The sequence below is a fragment of the Chrysemys picta genome, chromosome 3, assembly GCF_011386835.1.
Source record: "Chrysemys picta bellii isolate R12L10 chromosome 3, ASM1138683v2, whole genome shotgun sequence".
Classification (NCBI taxonomy): domain Eukaryota; kingdom Metazoa; phylum Chordata; order Testudines; family Emydidae; genus Chrysemys; species Chrysemys picta.
In genome coordinates this window covers 85,344,871-85,364,979 of record NC_088793.1, presented here as the reverse complement: position 1 = coordinate 85,364,979, position 20,109 = coordinate 85,344,871, and the positions used below count along the sequence as shown (strand labels likewise).

Sequence of the window (20,109 nt, the reverse complement as noted above, 5' to 3'; positions counted from 1 at the left end):
TGATAATATATTATGATTGATTTGATAAAACCTCAGAAGTTATGCTTTATTTCTGGCTTTAGAGATGTTGGATTTAAATTAACACTGGATTAGTTATCTATCTCTGTCAAGATTACAAAGAGCTTTTGTTGTGATCCATCATAGGGCTTTTGTGTGATATACTGTATGCAGAAGCTGTTAACAGAAAGAACAGATTAATGCTGTGAGGAAAAAATATCATCAGATGAACACTAGGTCTTAAAAAGCAATTTCAAATGGCATAGTAAGTTATATATCGTTACTACATTTTTAGCCTCTTGGGGGTGGAGAAGAACTTGTAATTAAAAATTAATTTATTAATTCTTGGCTGTGCTTAAATTAGAACCCAGGGTACTTCCAAAATGTTTTGAAATCTAATTATTTGAATGGGCTCTCTAGAAGAAAAATAATGAGCCCTGGATAATCTGAAGAATTTTTAATAGTTTTACCAGAAAACTCTGCAACTGTCCTCTTTTGAAGTCTATGTATGTATGTTATGTGTAGTAATTTTAAATGAGATATCTAATACAAAGATATACCGTAGTTATATAGAAATATAATACAGATAAAATTGTGCATGTATTATCTTTTTAAAATTATGCTACATATTCAGAAGCTTCAGTAGAAGAATGAATACAAGGAGCCATCAGATTCTTCTTGGTTAAGACCATAACAATAAAACTGGGCATATATGTGCAATATATCTCTAGATATGTTACTTATATATTTGTGTTAATGTATGCATGGCATATTATGAATTTAATTATTCTTTCATTCTTGCCACAGTAATATATAATTAGATCTTGTGCCCATTTTTGGAAGCCATCCCTTTTGTTTGTAATAAACTATTAGGGGGAAGGTCTTTTATGTGTTTCTACTATAGTTTAGTGTTATATCTTCAATATCTGAAAAAAAAAGTTTTTACCATTTTCTACCTTTAATATTTTCGTTTGGCTTGAAGCTTTATAATGATATTGGATAATCTAGTCTCTAACCTTTTCATCATCTTGTACACTTAATGTATCATGGGCCAGCAAAGAATTTCCTTCAGCAAATATGAAACGGAGAGAAGTTCATATTAAAAAATCTAGAAGCGTTATTATAACAAAATATGAAATATCAGTTAAATAGTGCAATGTAACATTTGATATTCTTTAATTCTGTTTTGAGTATCCTGTTATTTGAATGTATTTTAGTTACTTTGGTTTAAATCAAGAATTCTGTTTGTTGTAACTTTGGTGTGTGTTACCTTTAGGAAAGTATTTTTACATACCATTTTACTGAAAAATAGCTAAATACATATTTTTAATTTCAAAATTTGCTTAAAATATTTAATTGAAAGGAAATGAATTTTAAAAATTGAAGTGTTACTCTCTATTGATGTCTGGTATTTAACACAACATGTAACTTATTGAAAAAACAGGGAGGGGTGGTCATGTGTGATGCTGATGCGGGGGTTGAGGGAGATGTCAAAGGGCCAGATATGCTACAGGCTGGGGGAGGAGGGATCAATCTAAGTTACGCAACTTCAGCTATGTGAATAACGTGAGTTGACTGCTGTTGCTCCCCCGTCGACTCTGCCTGTGCCTCTCGCCGAGCTGGAGTACAGGAGTCGACGGGAGAGTGCTCGGGGATCAATTTATCGCGTCTAGACTAGACACGATAAATCGATCCCCGCTGGATCGATCGCTGCCCGCTTGATCCGGCTGGTAGTGAAGACATACCCTTAGTGCTTTACTGTCTTCAGTAGTTCTGCTCCTGACGGTAATAAGTGCTTCACCCTGTGACAGGTCTTTGTAAGAATAGGCCCATAAAATAGTTTATTTTCTTAGACAAAAATAAATTACAGCTAATAACAAGCTAGACACCAAGTAAATCTATACATCTTTGTTAATTTAATATGGGTAAGTTTGTTGGGAGCTGATAGTTGGTTATTTTTGTTTCTAATACATTTTTTAATGCAATCTTTAAAGTCACAAATAACAGTTTTACATTGTAGATAACATAAAAGGTGCAGACCAGAACTTGAATAAGATGATATGATTAAAAATAATTATTGCATAACAAATTGAAACTCATTTGCTGTCGGTTTAAGATACAGAAATCCAGAAATGAAGAGAGAAAAACCTCTTAAACTATGGATTTTTAAAAAAACTTAACCCTATTTAGACTTGCAAGTCAGAAAATAATCTAAGAGAACAGCAACAAATAACATTCCCACTTAACAAAAGTGTGGATGTTGGCAAAATGTGGATGCTGTTTATCTCACCTGAAGCATTTGCAGGTGTTGTTAACAAAAAATTAGAAGGCTTTGTGCTGAATGCTCCATCCTAATAGCAAGGGTAAGAAGGACATTCAGCACATATCTCAGCATTTACTGTTTACAGAGGGCCAGTGCAAAGTCCTTCATCTTGCAGAATTCTTCACACTGTAGAAGCCCATCCCCATCGTAGTCCTGAGATGGGGTGTATAGGGGAAGTCGATGCAAAGTTGACCTTCCACATGTCCTGCCCACTGGAAGTTTGTGCTCAATACGAGTTCCTAATAGGTCTGCACAGAAGGGAAAAGTTTAACTTGTACTTAAGGAGTAGCCCTCTCTTCCTGCCTGTGTAAGCACAAATCCAGTGGTCTGGAAATCCCCACGTCCCCATAGGTGGCATGGTGAGGAAGCAGTTTCTATTCAAGCTTATACACTTGCACGCAGAGGAATTTAAAGTGTAAATCTCCTAATAACACTAGTTGAAGTAATATGCAGTTATAGGACATGAGCCCAGTACTGGTTTATTAGACACATAATTTAAACTTTTAAATGTAGTTAACTCACTACTAAATTACACACACCCAATTTGAGTAGACTAGTATAATGCAGGTTTCTCCAAAGTGTAAATAATATATAACTTCAGGGATAGCTTGGTACTAGGCACCATAATTAGGCGTTTACACACTTGCCTTCTTCTCTGAAATCTTGTTGCTACCACTGTGGAGCTGCTCTGGCAAGATATCAGAATTTGTCCCTAAATCTGAGACTGTGATATCAACAATACACAATAAATCCATGGCTGCTAAGTTTCCTGTAATGTCATGAATGTTACTTCAGTACTTGTATAGTAGAATATTTTGAAAGTTAAGTTAATCACTAAAACTTGCAATTTTTGGTGAAACTTTATTATCCATGGTTCAGTAAAAGAAATATAGTCTTTTGGGGGGTGAGGGGAGTAGATTCCTAAAACTTCCACCACCACCCCTCTCCCCCGCTGCCCCCCCGCCCCTGCTTTCATAAAAGAGACTTTGAGTTTCATATGCTAGCAACTTTCAGAGTATCCCAAAATGCATTATAAAGCAATGAGTTGGGTACTGGTAGTGCGTGACTGTGTAGGCAGACACAATGACTGTTATGTACTCTATTGCTGTTTTTTTTTTTAATCTATATAATAAATTTGACTGTCATAAACTTAGAAATGTAACATTCTGCTAGCAATCAGAGAATGCTTGATTGAACATTGGGACTGTACAAGGCATTACTGGACTGTGTATTTTAAAACATAGGTAGCAAGAATCATGGCAATATTAAGGCACAAAAATATATTAAAGAAAATATAAGTCTGATTTAAATCCGTTAAAGCAAGAACATTCAGTGCTGCTTTTTCAGCACACTGTGTAGGGATATAGATACATGACTTTCGTTAACATTAAGGAAATACTAGTCCCCAAATGGAACTTAATCAGAAGTAACTTTTTAAAAGTCCTCTTGATCTGGAAGATTCTATGAGCTTTCCAAGAATAAGACTGAAATGTAGATTAAATACCAGTTAGTTTTGTGGGCAGCACGTCAGCAGCAAAGGTGGAGCATTTGGGTTTTTTCTCAGTTGTATGTACATTTGCATCCTTCCACTTTTCCTGCCTGACTGTCCCTGATAGGAAATGTGATCTATTTCTTGACAATTGGGGGTTACATTTGTCCCAAGATTGCAGCAGTTTAACATTTTCCCATGCTCCTTACGCTTCTGAAATAATTCTGTAGGCTAGTTCTGCAAGGGAAAATAATGCCTATGCCTGTGCTCATGATAGGCAAGCCATTTGTCCGTTTTTAAGCTGGACAGTCCTGCTTTTTTAAAGTTTGTCCTCGGTCCGGTATAAGATGAAACAAAAAGTGGTTTTGTCCGGTTTCAGATAGTGAATGCCATTTTGAAGAGTGTGCCACCCTGCCCCCACCTGTCTGACATCGCACGTGTGATGTGCGCAAGGTCACATGGGGGGCAGGGCAGGGCGCTCTTCAAAATGGTGTCCCCTATCTGTGTGAATATTTTGAAAGTTAAGTTAATCACTAAAACTTGTAATTTTTGGTAAAAAGTTGTATTTCTTTTGCTAAACAGAGGGTGTTGTGGGAGGGGGAGATTCCTAAACATTCCATACACACCCTATTTTCATAGAAGAGACTTTGGGTTTCATATGTTGGCAACTCTCAGACTATCCAAAAGAGCTTTATAAAGCAATGAGTTGGGGTGCTCCCCAAAGTGTTCCTTCAGCATTAGGAGCAGAATGAAACTGACATAATCCTTGTCATTTTAACAGTATTGCTCCTACTGGAGATGTAGTGCATGTACAGGGCAGAAGTGCCACAGGCAGGTTCCTCTGCAGCTGCCAGAGGCATTTGAAAAAGGTAAGAATGAGGAAGAAAAGTTAGCTGCTGAAGGCTTTTAGAGGACAGAGGATGCATCTGTGCCTGCATGTAACATAGTGGATTAAGTATCTCACTTTTCAAAGGTACACCTCTACCCCGATATAACGCTGTCCTCGGGCGCCAAAAAATCTTACCACGTTATAGGTGAACTTGCTTTGATCCACCGGAGTGCGCAGCCCCACCCCCTTGGAGCACCGCTTTACCCCGTTATATCTGAATTCGTGTTATATCGGATTGCATTATCTCGGGGTAGAGGTGTAGTTCATTCAGATGTCATTAAATTGGTTTTAAAAATGTGTTCTCTTTTTTCACCAGTGCCATTATACTTTGGGGTACGAATTAAACAAGGAAAAATCAGATCCAAAGCATTTTCACTGCTTAAAAAAATTGGTGACATCTGTCAGAATTTAATGACTATTGTAATGAAAGCATAGCACTTAAAGACTATTAACTCAATACATAAAGGATCACATTGTGACTAGCCTTTATGCAATATGAAGGTGGCAGAGGAGTTTTCAAGGAGCCTCCTTTCTCCAGGCATCCCATATAAGGGTCAGTCACAATCCCAGTCTCTGTATTTGAGGAAGCTCAGGGATTGCTCCCTTTGAGGATAAACACTACTACAAATGGGGTGGGGAGGAGGCAGAACCTGGTCCCATTCCCTTTGCATACTGGCATTGGTGAGAGACCTGTCCACCAGGTCTCTATAAAGAACATGGGATTAGGTCAGTTCCACATAATCCTCAGTGTAGACCTGTGCCACCCCCTCACCCACAGCCTCAAAGGTGAGAGGCTTTGTGTGAGCTGACATAGAAAAGAAAACTCTTTGCCCCTTTAAGGATTGTACATACACCCTTCCCTTCCTCATGGGCCTTCTACCTCCTCATGGGCTTGATGAAGGGAGGGGAACCTGTTGACTTCTGCATACCCAAGGGGGGGGGGCTTATAAAGTCTTCCGCCTGCCAGAAAGTAAAACACCTTTGGGAATCAGAGAAGGACTGGGTTTTTGAGGCCTTGTTGTAGGCATTATGTCTAGTCATCTTTTTGTGGCTGCAAAGGAATTTTTCCTTCTCTGCCAGATTGTTCTGGGCAGGGCAGGTTTTCTTGCCTTTCTCTCAGTTGCCTCAGCAGGTGAGCAGATTCGGCTGTAAAATTTCTTTTTGTTGCAATTTGGCAGGTGCCCAGTGCAGCTAATCATTCAGTAGGGGGTCTGGTACCCTCATAAAGTGGAATTGGGTGCAAATTGGGAGAAGGCATCTCTGAAAGGGGAATAGAGTCAAGACTCCTAATGACTGCTACAGCAGAGACAAAACCCTCCTGTCCACCCCTTAGCCCTTGTATTAGGGGAGGGCAATGGGGGCCCAGAAACAGTGCTGGGGCCAGGTTAATGGGGGGTGGGGGAGGCTGTGATAGCAGCTTCCCACCTTGTGAACGAAGGAGTGGCAGGCAGATAGCAATCCTCCACCAGATGGTATGGATTAGAAATGAGGGATGACCTGCAGTGGGAGAGTTATTGCTGGCTAGTTCCCAGATATGTTACTTAATAAAGTTGTGGTCTTGTTAAACTTCATTCCTGGTGGCTTGTCTTATCTTTCTTTGGTGTCTGGGAACAACACCTGCAAGGTAACATTTGAACCCAAACAGACACCCTCCACTAAGGCTTGGTGTGTAGACTACACAGTTTTGGTTAACCATACAGCATTGCCAATTCTTGTGATTTTCAGCAAGAGTCTCAGGATCCTTGATATTTTCCTTAAAGCTTTATAGGTTCATGTGATTGTGTGAGGATCTCAGCTGTCGTTTAAAAATAAAAAAACAGCCCTCATGGTTGTAGAGAAAAGCTTGAAAGTATGAAATGAGTTCATCCCAAGTTCTCAAAAAACTGAAGGTAAAGTAAAGGAACTCCAAATTTATTTATTTGTTTAAAAATCAATCCCCAATTTTATTTTATTTTTAAATTATTTTGTGTATTTTTTTTTTTAATTTCTCTTGGACAGAGCCAATGTCTGTCAAGTTTATGCAAATATCAGTCTTCCTTTGTAAAATGAGTTTTATCATGTAAACCCTTTTGACAATTCAATTCCACTAAATATACTGACAGGTGCCGTTATTTAAATTTTTTAGCTATCTGCTAAAGATTACATAACATAGACTTTAATTGCATTTTATTATTCTTGTTGTTGCACACATTTATAAGAAACCCATCAACCCACCATCTTGGTTAATGGTTGGGTGTACTTTTCCAACTTACGCAAAATTTGAGTTATGCAAGGCGTTCTGGAACTGAGTGCTTGTGTAAGACGGGGAGCGTCTGTATTTAATAGTCACTGATTTCCCCCCCCACACACCCCGTGTTTTTAATAGAACAGTAGAATCTGCTTCCACAGCATGTGCACACAATAGCATCATTAATGAATTAATCAGGAAGGTAATTAATATTTAATTGCTTCTGAAGAATGTTACTCATACATTGGATATTTCGTTTATATGTACAACAGACTGACACATTTATTTTCTATTATGGAACCATAAGAGTGAATCCATAGTTAATTTCAAATGTGTTGTATTTGCTAGATCTCAATCAGGACTCTTGCATCGGTTTTATTGAGTTATGCTGGGTTAATAGAAATGATATTTGCTATAGAAAAAATAAACTTCTGGAAACTATGCAAAATCTCCACAAATTTATCTTCATGAGTAGTTCTGTAAAAATAACACATGCTGTAGGCATAACTTGCTGGTTTGGAAACTCCTTCCCTACAAATGTTTCAGTCCCAGCCTGCAGGTGTTCCTGGAGTGTTTGTAAGATTTATAGGGACTCCTGAATAATTTACAAACTTCAGGGAACTAGCAAGAACACTCGGGCAGGATTCCTGCAGATTGACAAGTACTATAGGAAGAGTGAGCAAACTAGGTGACGGCCAAATCTCCTTCTTATAAGCTTCAGAGATGTCCCAGGTTCACCTGCTCTTTTTCTCCAAATTGTAGTGACTCCTTCTACATCAAGTTTTCATTCAATAAAGAAGAGGGGGAGAAAGACCCTCAAGAAATCCCCAAACAAAAATGGAATTACAGTTGTAAATAGTTTTAATTTAAAACAGCATTATGAGATTGTTGTAGACATAATGCAAAACGCATGTAAAAATTACAAAGTTCTGATTTAGGGTTTAAAATACAATGCTTAATTTTTTGTAACTTAACTCCAAATTTCCCAACAGAGTCAGCAATTTAGAAGTGTGTAATTCGAGTTCAAAACACTTAAATATCAGAAAATCTAGAAATACTCATTTAAGATTCCAGTATAAGCTTTAGACTCATAGACTCATAGACTTTAAGGTCAGAAGGGACCATTATGATCATCTGGTCTGACCCCCTGCATGCTGCAGGCCATAAAACCGTCCCTACCCCTTCCCTGGACTCTGCTGTTGAAGTCCCCAATCCTGTTTTTAGTGACTGCAATCGGCAGAGACCCTCCTGCTAGAGATCCCTGCCCCATGCTGCGGAGGAAGGCGAAAAACCTCCAGAGGCTCAGCCAATCTGCCCTGGAGGAAAATTCCTTCCCGACCCCAAATGTGGCGATCAGTAAGACCCCGAGCATATAGGCAAGAGTCTCCAGCCCGACCCCGTTAGCCATTATACTATTTACCCACCATTGCTTGGCTTTCCTTGACTACTATGTTTTACCATTAAACCATTCCCTCCATAAACTTATCTAACTGTATCTTAAAACCAGACAGGTCCGTCGCCCCCACCGTTTCCCTCGGTAGGCCGTTCCAATATTTCACCCCTCTGACGGTCAGAAACCTTCGTCTAATTTCAAGTCTGAACTTCCCCACGGCCAGTTTGTATCCATTCGTTCTGGTATCCACGTTAGTACTAAGCTGGAATAATTCTTCTCCCTCCCTTATATTAATCCCTCTAATATATTTAAAGATAGCAATCATATCCCCTCTCAGCCTTCGCTTTGTCAGACTAAACAACCCAAGCTCCTCTAGTCTCCTTTCGTACGACAGCTTTTCCATTCCTCTGATCATCCTAGTGGCCCTTCTCTGCACCCGTTCCAGTTTGAGTTCATCTTTTTTAAACATGGGAGACCAGAACTGCACACAGTACTCCAAATGAGGTCTCACCAGCGCCTTGTACAATGGAAGCAGGACCTCCTTATCCCTACTAGATATACCTCGCCTAATGCATCCCAAGACAGCATTGGCTTTTTTCACCGCCACGTCACATTGTCGACTCATAGTCATCCTGCGGTCTACAAGAACCCCTAGGTCCTTCTCCTCTTCCGTTACTTCTAACCAATGCGTCCCCATCTTGTAACTAAAATTGTTATTAGTCATCCCCAAATGCATCACCTTACACTTTTCACTATTAAATTTCATCTTATTTCTGATACTCCAATTCACAAGCTCATTCAAGTCTCCCTGCAGGATATCCCTGTCCTCCTCCGAATTTACAACGCCTCCCACCTTCGTATCATCTGCAAATTTTATCAGCCCACTCCTGCAATTGGTTCCGAGGTCAGTTATAAATAGATTAAATAAAATGGGTCCCAAAACCGAACCTTGAGGCACTCCACTAGTAACCTCCCTCCAACCCGACAGTTCACCCTTTAATACAACCCGCTGCATTCTCCCCAGTAACCAATTCCTTATCCACTTCTGGATTTTCATATCGATCCCCATGTTTTTCAGTTTAACCAATAATTCCTCATGGGGTACAGTATCAAACGCTTTACTGAAATCCAGGTATATTAGGTCCACCGCATTTCCCTTATCTAATAAATCCGTTACTTTCTCAAAGAAGGAGATCAGATTCATTTGGCACGATCTGCCCTTCGTAAAACCATGTTGTAATTTATCGCAATTGCCACTACCCTCCAGGTCCTCAACTAGTTTCTCTTTCAGAATTTTCTCTAACACCTTGCACACTACAGATGTTAGACTAACAGGCGTGTAGTTACCCGGATCACTTTTTTTCCCTTTCTTGAAAATAGGAACCACATTAGCTATTCTCCAGTCTAACGGGACCACCCCCGAGTTTACAGATTCATTAAATATTATCGCTAACGGGCCTGCTATTTCCCGCGCCAATTCCTTCAATATTCTCGGATGTAGATCGTCCGGTCCTCCCGACTTAGCCCCATTAAGGCGTTCAAGTTTTGTTTCCACCTCGGATACGGTAATCCCCCATCCCGAATGCCCCTCTATAGTGGTGCTAGTATCCCTAATACCTTCATTGGCCTCATTAAACACCGATGCAAAATATTCATTAAGATATTGCGCCATGCCTAGATTGTCTTTAATCTCCTCTCCGGCAATAGACTTCAGCGGTCCCACTTCTTCTTTCTTTGCTCTCTTCCTATTTATGTGGCTGTAAAACCTCTTACTATTGCTTTTAATTCCCCTCGCTAGGTCCAACTCTACACGGCCTTTGGCCTTTCTCACTCTATCTCTACATTCTCTGACTTCACTTAGGTACATTTCCTTACTGATCCCTCCCCTCTTCCACTCTTTATACGCTTTCTGTTTTTTCCTAATCGCCCCTTTGAGTCGGTCGCTCATCCAGCTCGGTCTAAATCTCTTGCTTAGTAATCTTTTTCCCTTTTTTGGAATACAGGCCTCCGACAGCTCATGCATCTTTAACTTAAAGTAATCCCAGGCTTCTTCTGCTTTTAAATCCATTAATACGTTTGCCCAGTCCACTTCCCTTACCAGTCCCCTTAGTTTGTTAAAATTGGCCTTTTTAAAATTATAAACCCTAGTCTTTGATTTAATTCTGTTACTCCTTCCATGTATTTTAAACCGAATTAGCTCATGATCACTGGAGCCCAAATTGTCCCCTACTACCACTTCCTCAACAAGGTCCTCACTACTTGCCAGAATCAAATCTAAAATGGCCTCCCCCCTCATCGGTTCAGTTACCACTTGATGGAGGAATTGATCAGCAAGCACTTCTAGGAACATCTGAGCCCTGTTATTGCTACTAGCGTTTGTTCCCCAATCTATATCCGGGAAGTTAAAGTCCCCCATAATTACACAGTTTCTGTTAGTAATTACTTCTCTAAACACATTAAATAGTTCCTTATCCATATCCTGGGTCGATCCCGGCGGTCTATAGCACACTCCAAGCACTATCCCCGGAGAGGCTCTAGTAGTCCTATTACCCAGTGTGAGTATTGCCCAGACAGACTCTGTGTTATCTAATCCATCCACTATTATTTCTTTACAGTTTATTTCACTATTGACATACAAGGCCACCCCCCCACCTTTACCTTTGTTCCGGTCTTTCCTAAACAGCGCATACCCCTCCATACCTGTGTTCCAGTCTTGACTGCCATTCCACCACGTTTCCGTTATTCCTACGATATCCGGTTTCAGTTCCTGGACCAAGAGCTCCAATTCCTCCATTTTATTACCTAGGCTTCTGGCATTGGTGTATAAACACCCTAATGTATGTCGTTTAGCCCGTCTCCCATTAGCAGCACTATATGTTGCGGGCCTCCTTGTGTCTGTCCCCCCTGTCCTTCCTATGTCCAATCTCATCTCCCCGGCTATGTCTCCTCTCCTTTTACTCACCTTTTCCATGCTGGAATCTGGCGTGGAGATTAACTGTGCATCTCCCAACCGTCTCCCCAAACTTCCTAGTTTAAAGCTCTTTTGATTAGATGAGCCAGCCTCCCTCCCAGAAGTCTATTTCCTTCCCTACTCAGGTGAAGCCCATCCCGCGAGAACAGGTGTCTGTCCCCGAAAGCCTCCCAGTGGCCATACATCCCAAAGCCCTCCTTATAGCACCACTCCCTTAGCCAACTATTTATTCTCACAATCCTATCAGCCCTTTGCTGCCCTTCCCTCGGAACGGGCAGAATCCCACTAAAGATAATCTGAGCCTCTATCTCCTTGAGCGTCTTCCCCAGCCTGGCATAATCTCCCTTGATCCTCTCTAACGAGAACCTAGCCGTGTCATTCGTTCCCACATGAAGGATTATCAAGGGGTTCTTACCTGCTCCTTTTAGGATCCTTTTCAACCGCAGGTCCACATCGCGTATCTTTGCACCCGGGAGACAGCACACCCTTCTGTTCTCCGGGTCCGCCCTGGTCACAGGCCTGTCCAATCTCCTCAGTAAAGAGTCTCCAATCACATACACCTGCCGTTGCCTGGCAACAGTGCGATCTAGTAATCTAGTCTCCGATCCCTCTAGTCCTGACCTGTGCCTGTTCCTATCTTCCCTTATGCTCCCCCTTATGCCTTCCTGAATCCTCCCGGGGCCCAGAATTGGTGCTGTCTCCATCAACTCCTCCCCTCTCTCTCTTGGACTAGCTGCTCTTCTCTTCTTCCTCACCCTCCCACCTTCGGTCGCCACCTGCTGCCCCTCCACCTCGCTATCCAAACACTCGAACCTATTCCTGAGTTCTGTTCCCCCCTCACTGGCCCTTCTTTTCCTTGGCCTACTTCTCACAGTCACATGCTTCCACCTCCCATGTTCTCCCCCCTCCATTCCCCTCTCACCGTCCTCTACCTCTGCCTCTACCTCCGCCACAGGGCATTCTCCTTCAGCCCCCTCTTGCCTTTCCTCCATCAGCTGCTCAAACCCCCGCCTAAACTCCACCAGGGTATCTACCTGCATCTGCAGCCCCTTAATCTTTTCCTCCAGTAACACTATCAGGCGACACTTCATACACACATACCTTAGTTCCGGGTCTCCTGCTAGGACTATATACATACCACAGCTCCCACATGTCGCCATCTGCATTCTGTCTGCTGCTGCTGCTTGGCTCATGGCTGCTGCGGTCCCTGCCCACAACACCTGGGGGAATGGAGTAAAGAACACACCGCGCCCTCCTGCCTCCCCGCTTACCTCCCCCTCCAATGAGAACTCCCTCTCAAACTCCCCTGTTAGCCGCCCTGTTTACTGCCGCTGCTCGCAGCTGTACCGCTGCATGGCTGGGCGGCCGCTTTTATGGGCCCCTTGATCAGCCAAGCCCCGCCCCCTACTCAGGGCTCGGCGTCCTTCCCAGCACCCAGCCCCTGCCGGCCCCTACAAACAAACACACGAGAACACACAAGAACAACAAGGACAGATGCAAATACAGGTACCTTCTCCTCCAATGAGAACTCCCTCTCAAACTCCCCTGTTAGCCGCCCTGTTTGCTGCCTCCTACCCTCTACCCCCAATACACCATCTAGCTTTCATCTATAAGCCAAAAACTTCCACTCTGCCAGAGAAAGTGCTATAGACTCACCTGTAAACTGACCATGGAAAAAGTCTCCTCTGCTGCAAAAGGCAGTTAATTTACTATTTTATGCCTCCATCGGTTGGAACAGCCTGAGGATGCTCTCCCATAAATGGAGTGAGAAATCTCTGTTTTTACCAGATACATTTTAAGCCGAGCTAACTGTCTCACTGTTAATTCACTGACTCCCCACTTGGAAAGGCAACTCCCATCTTTTCATGTGCTGTAATATTTATACTGCTTACTGTATTTTTCACTCCATGCATCTGATGAAGTGGGTTTTAGCCCACGAAAGCTTATGCCCAAATAAATTCATTAGTCTCTAAGGTGCCACAAGGACTCCTCATTGTTTTTGCTGATACAGACTAAGATGGCTACCACTCTGATTTGAAAAAGGGAGTATGACTTCCTCCCATAAATCAAGAGGATTTGCCCATTGGATTTTGCCTGAGTAAGGAACTAGTGTGTTGAGAAAGATACAATTACAGTACAAAAGAGGGTTTTCCATCTTTTTCAGAAAAACATGAATAGTAACAAAATGTTCATAGTATCATTGGCACAGTAGTCAGATAGAAGTTCACAAGGTTGAAAATCAGACTCAAACATACAGGTGCACATAACTAACCTTTCAAGCCAAAGAAATCCCTTCTTCACCTAAATGTGAAGGTATTTTAATCTTGCCAGTATTAATGACTTGATTGGATGTAATGATCTGTACCAAAATAGTTAAGGAAAGCTATAATAATGCTTCTGTTTAATTTCTTCACAGGTGTGCTAGCCCTCTGATATCTCAAAATGCCATTAGTGAAAAGAAACATAGACCCCAGGCACCTGTGTCACACAGCACTGCCCAGAGGCATCAAGAATGAACTGGAATGTGTCACCAATATCTCCTTGGCAAATATAATTAGACAACTGAGTAGTCTAAGTAAGTACATTGTACTATTAACTTTACAATTCATTTCAAACTAAAATGTCTTTTGCTTACAGTTTTTATAGATGAAACAGAACCACATTTTCAAATTTAACATGAAACAAAAAAGCCTTATTTCTCTATCAACCTTGTATTACACAAACTACTCTGAACCTTATGTTTTCTTTTGTTATCTTGTACATTAATTTAGTGCTCATGAAAGGTGCTGACTGACAGTTCTGGAGACGTAAGCCTCCACAAAACAGGTAGATAACAGGCAAAGAGCACTCTTGGCTTTTCCAAATTTACAATGTCAGTGTTTCTGTCTTAACATTACTGACTGAGTGAACAGTAAAGTTAGCATCAGAAATGAACAACACAGTTAGCATGCTTGAAAATATAGCTGTCGTGTTGAGGAGCAGTTTCTTCTGCCTCTATCATCCCAACCACCTTTCATCATTTCCTCCCCCTTATTGATTTCCACTTTATACTTGTTCTCCCCCCCCCTACTGGGAATTGTGCCCCTTCAAGGGGCAAAAAAATTCTGGAAACGTGATATCAAGAATAAGGAAGGCATAGGACTCACAGGGATAGCTCAGTGGTTTGAGCATTAGCCTGCTAAACCCAGGGTTGTGAGTTCAATCCTTGAGGGAGCCACTTAGGGATCTGGGGCAAAATCAGTACTTGGTCCTGCTAGTGAAGGCAGGGGGCTGGACTTGATGACCTTTCAAGGTCCCTTCCAGTTCTAGGAGATAGGATATCTCCACTAATTTATTATTATTTATAATTATTATTTATAAGAATTATGGACTCCTATTGTAGTCAGTGATTATTTTATCATTGACTTCAGTAAGAACAAGATTGGGCTAAAAAGGATCTTTCCCAGTAACAACCCTCAAAGGTATTCAGCTATATGGCACTACAGTTAGTCAAAGATAACAGTAAGACATGGCCTTCTAGCCATATAAGTCAGTACTGGCTAACCAAAAGCAATTTTTGAGTAAGTAATATGACATAATTGGACTTATGTTAAAGTGTAATTATGCTATGGCCTTAATGTATGGTTTGTTAGGCTTAAAGCTGACAGTAAGTGCTATCAGTCACCTAATTATAACAGTATTACACAATAACAAACACTCTGGATTATGTTGTGATCATTAAGAAAATCTATGGTAAAAAGGAGTTCAGGAGAGTTGGCAGATTCTCAAAGAGATAATATTAAGGCACAACAACAAACTAATCTGATGTGAAGGAAAGATATGCGATTTGAAGAGAAACCAGAGTATAGGCTAATATGACTCCATTAGAAGCGCTTTAATAACCTGAAAGTAAAAAAGCAATCCTACAAAAGGTGGAAACATGAACAAATGGCTACAGTTGAGTACAAAAGAATAATACAATCATGAAGAGACAAAATGAGAAAATCTAAGATACAAAGCAAAGGACATAATGTAACTCTCACACCTTCTGGGTGTGGTGTTCTGTCCCATCTAGTGGCACTCAGACCACTTAGAGAGAGAGTTAAATGAGTCTGCTCTACAGCCTTAGCTAACAGCCTTTCGGCTCCAGAGGTCCCCAGTTCAATCCTGCCTGCCGCCATAAGAAGAGGTTCTATAAATACATTAAGAGCAAGAGAAAGACATAGGGAAGTGTTGGCCCCCTACTTAGAGGGAAAGGAGAGCTAATAATGGATGATATTAAGAAGGCTGAGGTGTTCAATGCCTACTTCGCTTCAGAATTCACTTAAGGGTACTTAAGGAACTAGCCAAAGCAATCTTGGAACTGTTAGTGATTATCTTCGAGAACTCTCAGAGGATAGGCGGGGTCCCAGAGAACTGGAGAAGGGCAAACACAGTACCTATCTTTAAAAAGGGCAACAAAGAGGACCCAGGGAATGATAGACCAGTCAGCCTACCTTCAATACCTGGAAAGATACTGGAACAAATCATTAAACAATCAATTTATAAGTACCTAGAGGATAATAGGGTAATAGGTAATAGCCAACATGGATTTGTCAAGAACAAATCCTGCCAAACCAGCCTAATTTTCTTCTTTGACGAGGTTACTGGCCTAGAGGCTGTGGGAAAGCAGTAGATGTATGTCCTTTTTAATAAGGATTTTGACACAGTCCCACATGATATTCTCATAAGCAAACTAGGGAAATTTGATCTAGATGAAATTATTATAAGATGGGTGCATAACTGGTTGAAAAACCATACTCAGAGTAGTTATCAATGATTTGCTGTCAAACTGAGAGAATCTAGTGGGATCCCACAGGGGTCCGTCTTGGGTCCAGAGCAGTTCATTATTTTCATTAATGACTTGGATAATGGAGTAGAGAGTACACTTATAAAAATTACAGGTGACACCATGCCGGAAGAGGTTGCAAGCACTTTGGAGAACTGGATTAGAATTCCCCAAAATGACTTGACAAATTGGAGAATTGGTCTGAAACCTCCAAAATAAAATTCAAGAAAGAGAAGTGCAAAGTACTGCACCTAGGAAGAAAAAATCAAAAACACAACTACAAAATGGGGAATAACTGGCTAGGCAGTAGCACTGATGAAAAGGATCTTGGGGTTATAATGGATCACTAATTGAATATGAGCCAACAGTGTGATGCAGTTATGAAAAAGGCTAATGCCATTCTGGGATGTATTAACAGGAGTGTCATATGTAAGACATGGGAGGTGATTGTCCCACTCTGCTTGGTGCTGGTGAGGCCTCAGTTGGAGTACTGTGTCGAGGTCCAGGCACCACACTTTAAGACAAATATGGATAAATTGGAGAGAATCTAGCGGAGAGCAACAAAAATGATAAATGGTTTAGAAAACCTGACCATGAGGAGAGGTTAGAAAAATGGGCACATTTAGTCTTGAAAAAAGATGACTGAAGAGGAGACCTGATAACAATCTTCATATATCTTAAGGGCTGTTATAAGGAGGGTGGTGATGGATTGTTTTCTATGTTCACAGAAGATTGGACAAGAATTAATTGGCTTAATCTGTAGCACAGCAGATTTAGGTAAGGTATTAAGGAAATCTTTCCAAATATACACCTCTACCCCCGAAATAATGCAGCCCGATATAACATGAATTCGGATATAACGCGGTAAAGCAGCGCTCGGGGGGGGGGGGGGGGGAGCAGGGCTGCACACTCTGGCGGATCAAAGCAAGTTCAATATAATGCGGTTTCACCTATAACACGGTAAGATTTTTTGGCTCCTGACGACAGCGTTATATCGGGGTAGAGGGGTACTGACAGTTAAGTTTTGGAATAAGCTTCCAAAGGAGGTTATGGAATCTCCATCAGATTAGACAGACACTTGTCAGGGGTTCATGACTCAGTGCAAGGGGATAGAATACATTATTTGTTGAGGTCACTGTGACAGTCCCCCCCATAAGGCTTTATGGAATATGCTTATGAATGTATATATGACATAACTAGAATATGTTTTGTGCTACATATGCCATGTAACATATCTCTGTAAAGGTCATGATGTACTGAATCTATTAATCCTATTTGTATGTATGTATCATTTTTGTACTTGAAGTTAGGAATATTGGCTGTATACTTTCTTGATTTTAACTAGCCTAGTAGAGAACTTGGTCAGCTTCTTGGGAAAAGTGCAAATTAAGTGCCCAATCAAAAACCACTTAAGCCAACAATGAATTCAAAGACGCCAATCCACATCTGAACCTTCCCAGGAATGTGGCTTGGCTGATTAAAAACTGAGTAATGCATGGACATGTGGCTTGCCCATGTGACTCCATAACTCCATCTTGGAGCTGGACTTTGCATAGGAGTGAAGAAGGGGGTATCCACCTACAAGAGAAAGTCTATTTAAACCCCTGGGAGACCCCTCCATTTTGTCTTCAGCTGGCTAAAGAGATAGCCTCTCCACCCCCAAGGATACCTGAAAGAAACTGGAACAAAGGACAGTAACTACAGGGGGTGTGAGTGATTGCTGGATCCAGACTAGCAGGAGACTAGTCTGTAAAAGGAAGCTTACTGGAACTGGTGAGGTTTTATTTGTATTCAGTTTCTTAGACATAGATTTGCATGTTCTATTTTATTTTACTTGGTAATTCACTTTGTTCTGTCTGTTACTACTTGGAACCACTTAAATCCTACTTTCGGTATTTAATAAAATCACTTTTTACTTATTAATTAACTCAGAGTATCTATTAATACCGGGGGGTGGGGGCAAACAGCTGTGCATATCTCTCTATCAGTGTTATAGAGGGCGAACAATTTATGAGTTTACCCTGTATAAGCTTTATACAGGGTAAAACGGATTTATTTGGGGTTTGGACCCCATTGGGAATTGGATATCTGAGTGTTAAAGACAGGAACACTTCTGTAAGTTGCTTTCAGTCAAGCTTACAGCTGTTAGGGAACATGGTTCAGACCTTGGGTCTGGGTTTGCAGCAGGCTAGCGGGTTTGGCTCAAACCAGGCAGGGCACTGAAGTCCTAAGCTGCCAGGGCAGGAAAGCAGAGGCAGTAGTAGTCCTGGCACATCAGTTGGCAGCCCCAAGAGGGCTGATCCAACCTGTCACAGTCATGTCCATCCCTACATTTCTATGATTAAGGGAAAATATTGTTGTTTTGTAAAGAATGTGTAATTTCTAAAATGTAATTATAACTACTTTGAATTACTACTTTGTAGTATAATTAAAGGCAGAGGAATAAATAGCATTAAAGGTAATAAGCAATGAAGATTTTTTTTGCACACTCATTCATTTTTTCTATATTTATTTTAAATGAATGAGTACTTCACAAGGTTTAGAACCCGACAGGAGCCTTTCTGAAAAGGCTGTCTTTTCCCTGGAGCCATAGTAACGTTAAACGCCTGACAAGTGAACCAATGTGGCACTAGTTTGAACTGCCAGTATTGTAAGTGCTTTTTAACCACTAGGACACTAACATTTTCCAGACTGCCAGCCCAATGAATGCTAAAGAAGGCATACATATATATTCATATTCTCAAAAGGATAAAGGGCTTTCAGCTCCATCACGATTATTGAACCTGAGATACATTTTAATTTCATTGAAAAATTAAATGCTATAGAAAATGTATCTGTTTTTTCCACTATTCTAATTTGGCCTTTGGTTGCACAGTAATATGACAGACAGTAATGGGGCTGATGATTTCTAAGCAGTCTTGTTGTGGCTTTTAAAAAGTAAAATTTTTGCTATTTGTACTCCTTTTTCTTCCTCTTGGAGGAGGATTCCAGACAACCAGTCTGATTTTACCAGGAAGCAAGGAGGCAAAGACTAGGGAAAGGCCAAGGATATATAAAGCAAACTCCTCTTCCCTTACCTTAGACTTTTCAGTGTGCTTTGCTTTCTCTCCTGGAAGTATAGAGCCTCAGCTCTTTGAGTGCAGTTTTTACCTCTAGCACAGTGGTCAACAACCCATTGATTGCGATCGACTGGTCGATTGCCATCTCCGGCCATTGCGGTGCAGTGGGGCTGCCTGATGCTAAAGGCAGGCTCCCTGTCTGACGCGGCCCCATGCTGCTCCTGGAAGTGGCCAGCATGCCTTCGTAGCCCCGGGGGTCTCCCTGTGCTGCTCCTGCCTGCAAGCACTGCCCCCGCAGCTCCCATTGACCGGGAACGGGGAACTGTGGCCAATGGGAGCTTTGGGGCAGTGCCTACAGAGAGGGGCAGTGCGAACAGCCACATGCCCCCACTCCCCCCGCCCCCAGAGTCTGCAGGGGTGTGTTGGCCCCTTTTGGGAGTGGTGTGGGGCCGTGGCAGACAGGGAGCCTGCCTTAGGCTTGCTGCGCTGCTGACTGAGATAAGTGCCTCCCTGTGGAAGGCCGCACCCATCAGCCCTGAACCCCTCCTGCATCCCAAGCCCCTGCCCTGGCCAGCCCTGACTGCCCTCTCAGAGCCAGCACCCTGTACCCTCTCCTGCATCCCAGCCTCAGCCCTGACCCCCCTCCCAGAGTCAGCACCCAGGCTTAGCCCAGAACCACCTCCCACACTGCGAACCCCTCGGCCCCAGCCTAGAGCCTGCACCCCCTCCCAACCTCCTGCCCTAGTCCAGTGAAGGTGGGGGAGAGCAAGGGATGGAGAGACGGGGGATGGAGTGAGCGGGGCAGGGCTTTGGGGAAGGGGCGAGGTAGATCTTGGGTTGCCCTTACATTCAAAAAGTGATTTGGGGCATAAAAAGGTTGGAGACGAATTCTCTAGCTCTTCCTCAAGGAGATTAGAAGAGAAGAGCAAGGACAACTTCAAGAAAAGGGAGAGG

The 20,109-nt window shown here is 41.9% G+C and overlaps 1 protein-coding gene across 12 annotated transcripts in view; it reads left to right on the top strand.

Moving 5' to 3' along the window:
• WASF1 (WASP family member 1) overlaps positions 1-20,109 on the top strand; it is a 205,247-nt gene that overhangs the window by 124,927 nt on the left and 60,211 nt on the right. For 9 of the 12 annotated variants that reach the window (XM_065590238.1, XM_005287629.5, XM_042857682.2 and 6 more), the window contains one exon: positions 13,706-13,864. The exons of 1 other annotated variant lie outside the window; for it this stretch is intronic. In XM_065590238.1, the coding sequence (XP_065446310.1) occupies positions 13,732-13,864 (133 nt within the window). In that variant the 5' untranslated portion in view covers positions 13,706-13,731. Of the gene's footprint in view, positions 1-149; positions 263-6,568; positions 6,588-13,705; positions 13,865-20,109 lie in introns of those variants that run through there. 2 more of the 12 variants (XM_065590232.1, XM_065590237.1) reach the window with 2 other exon arrangements.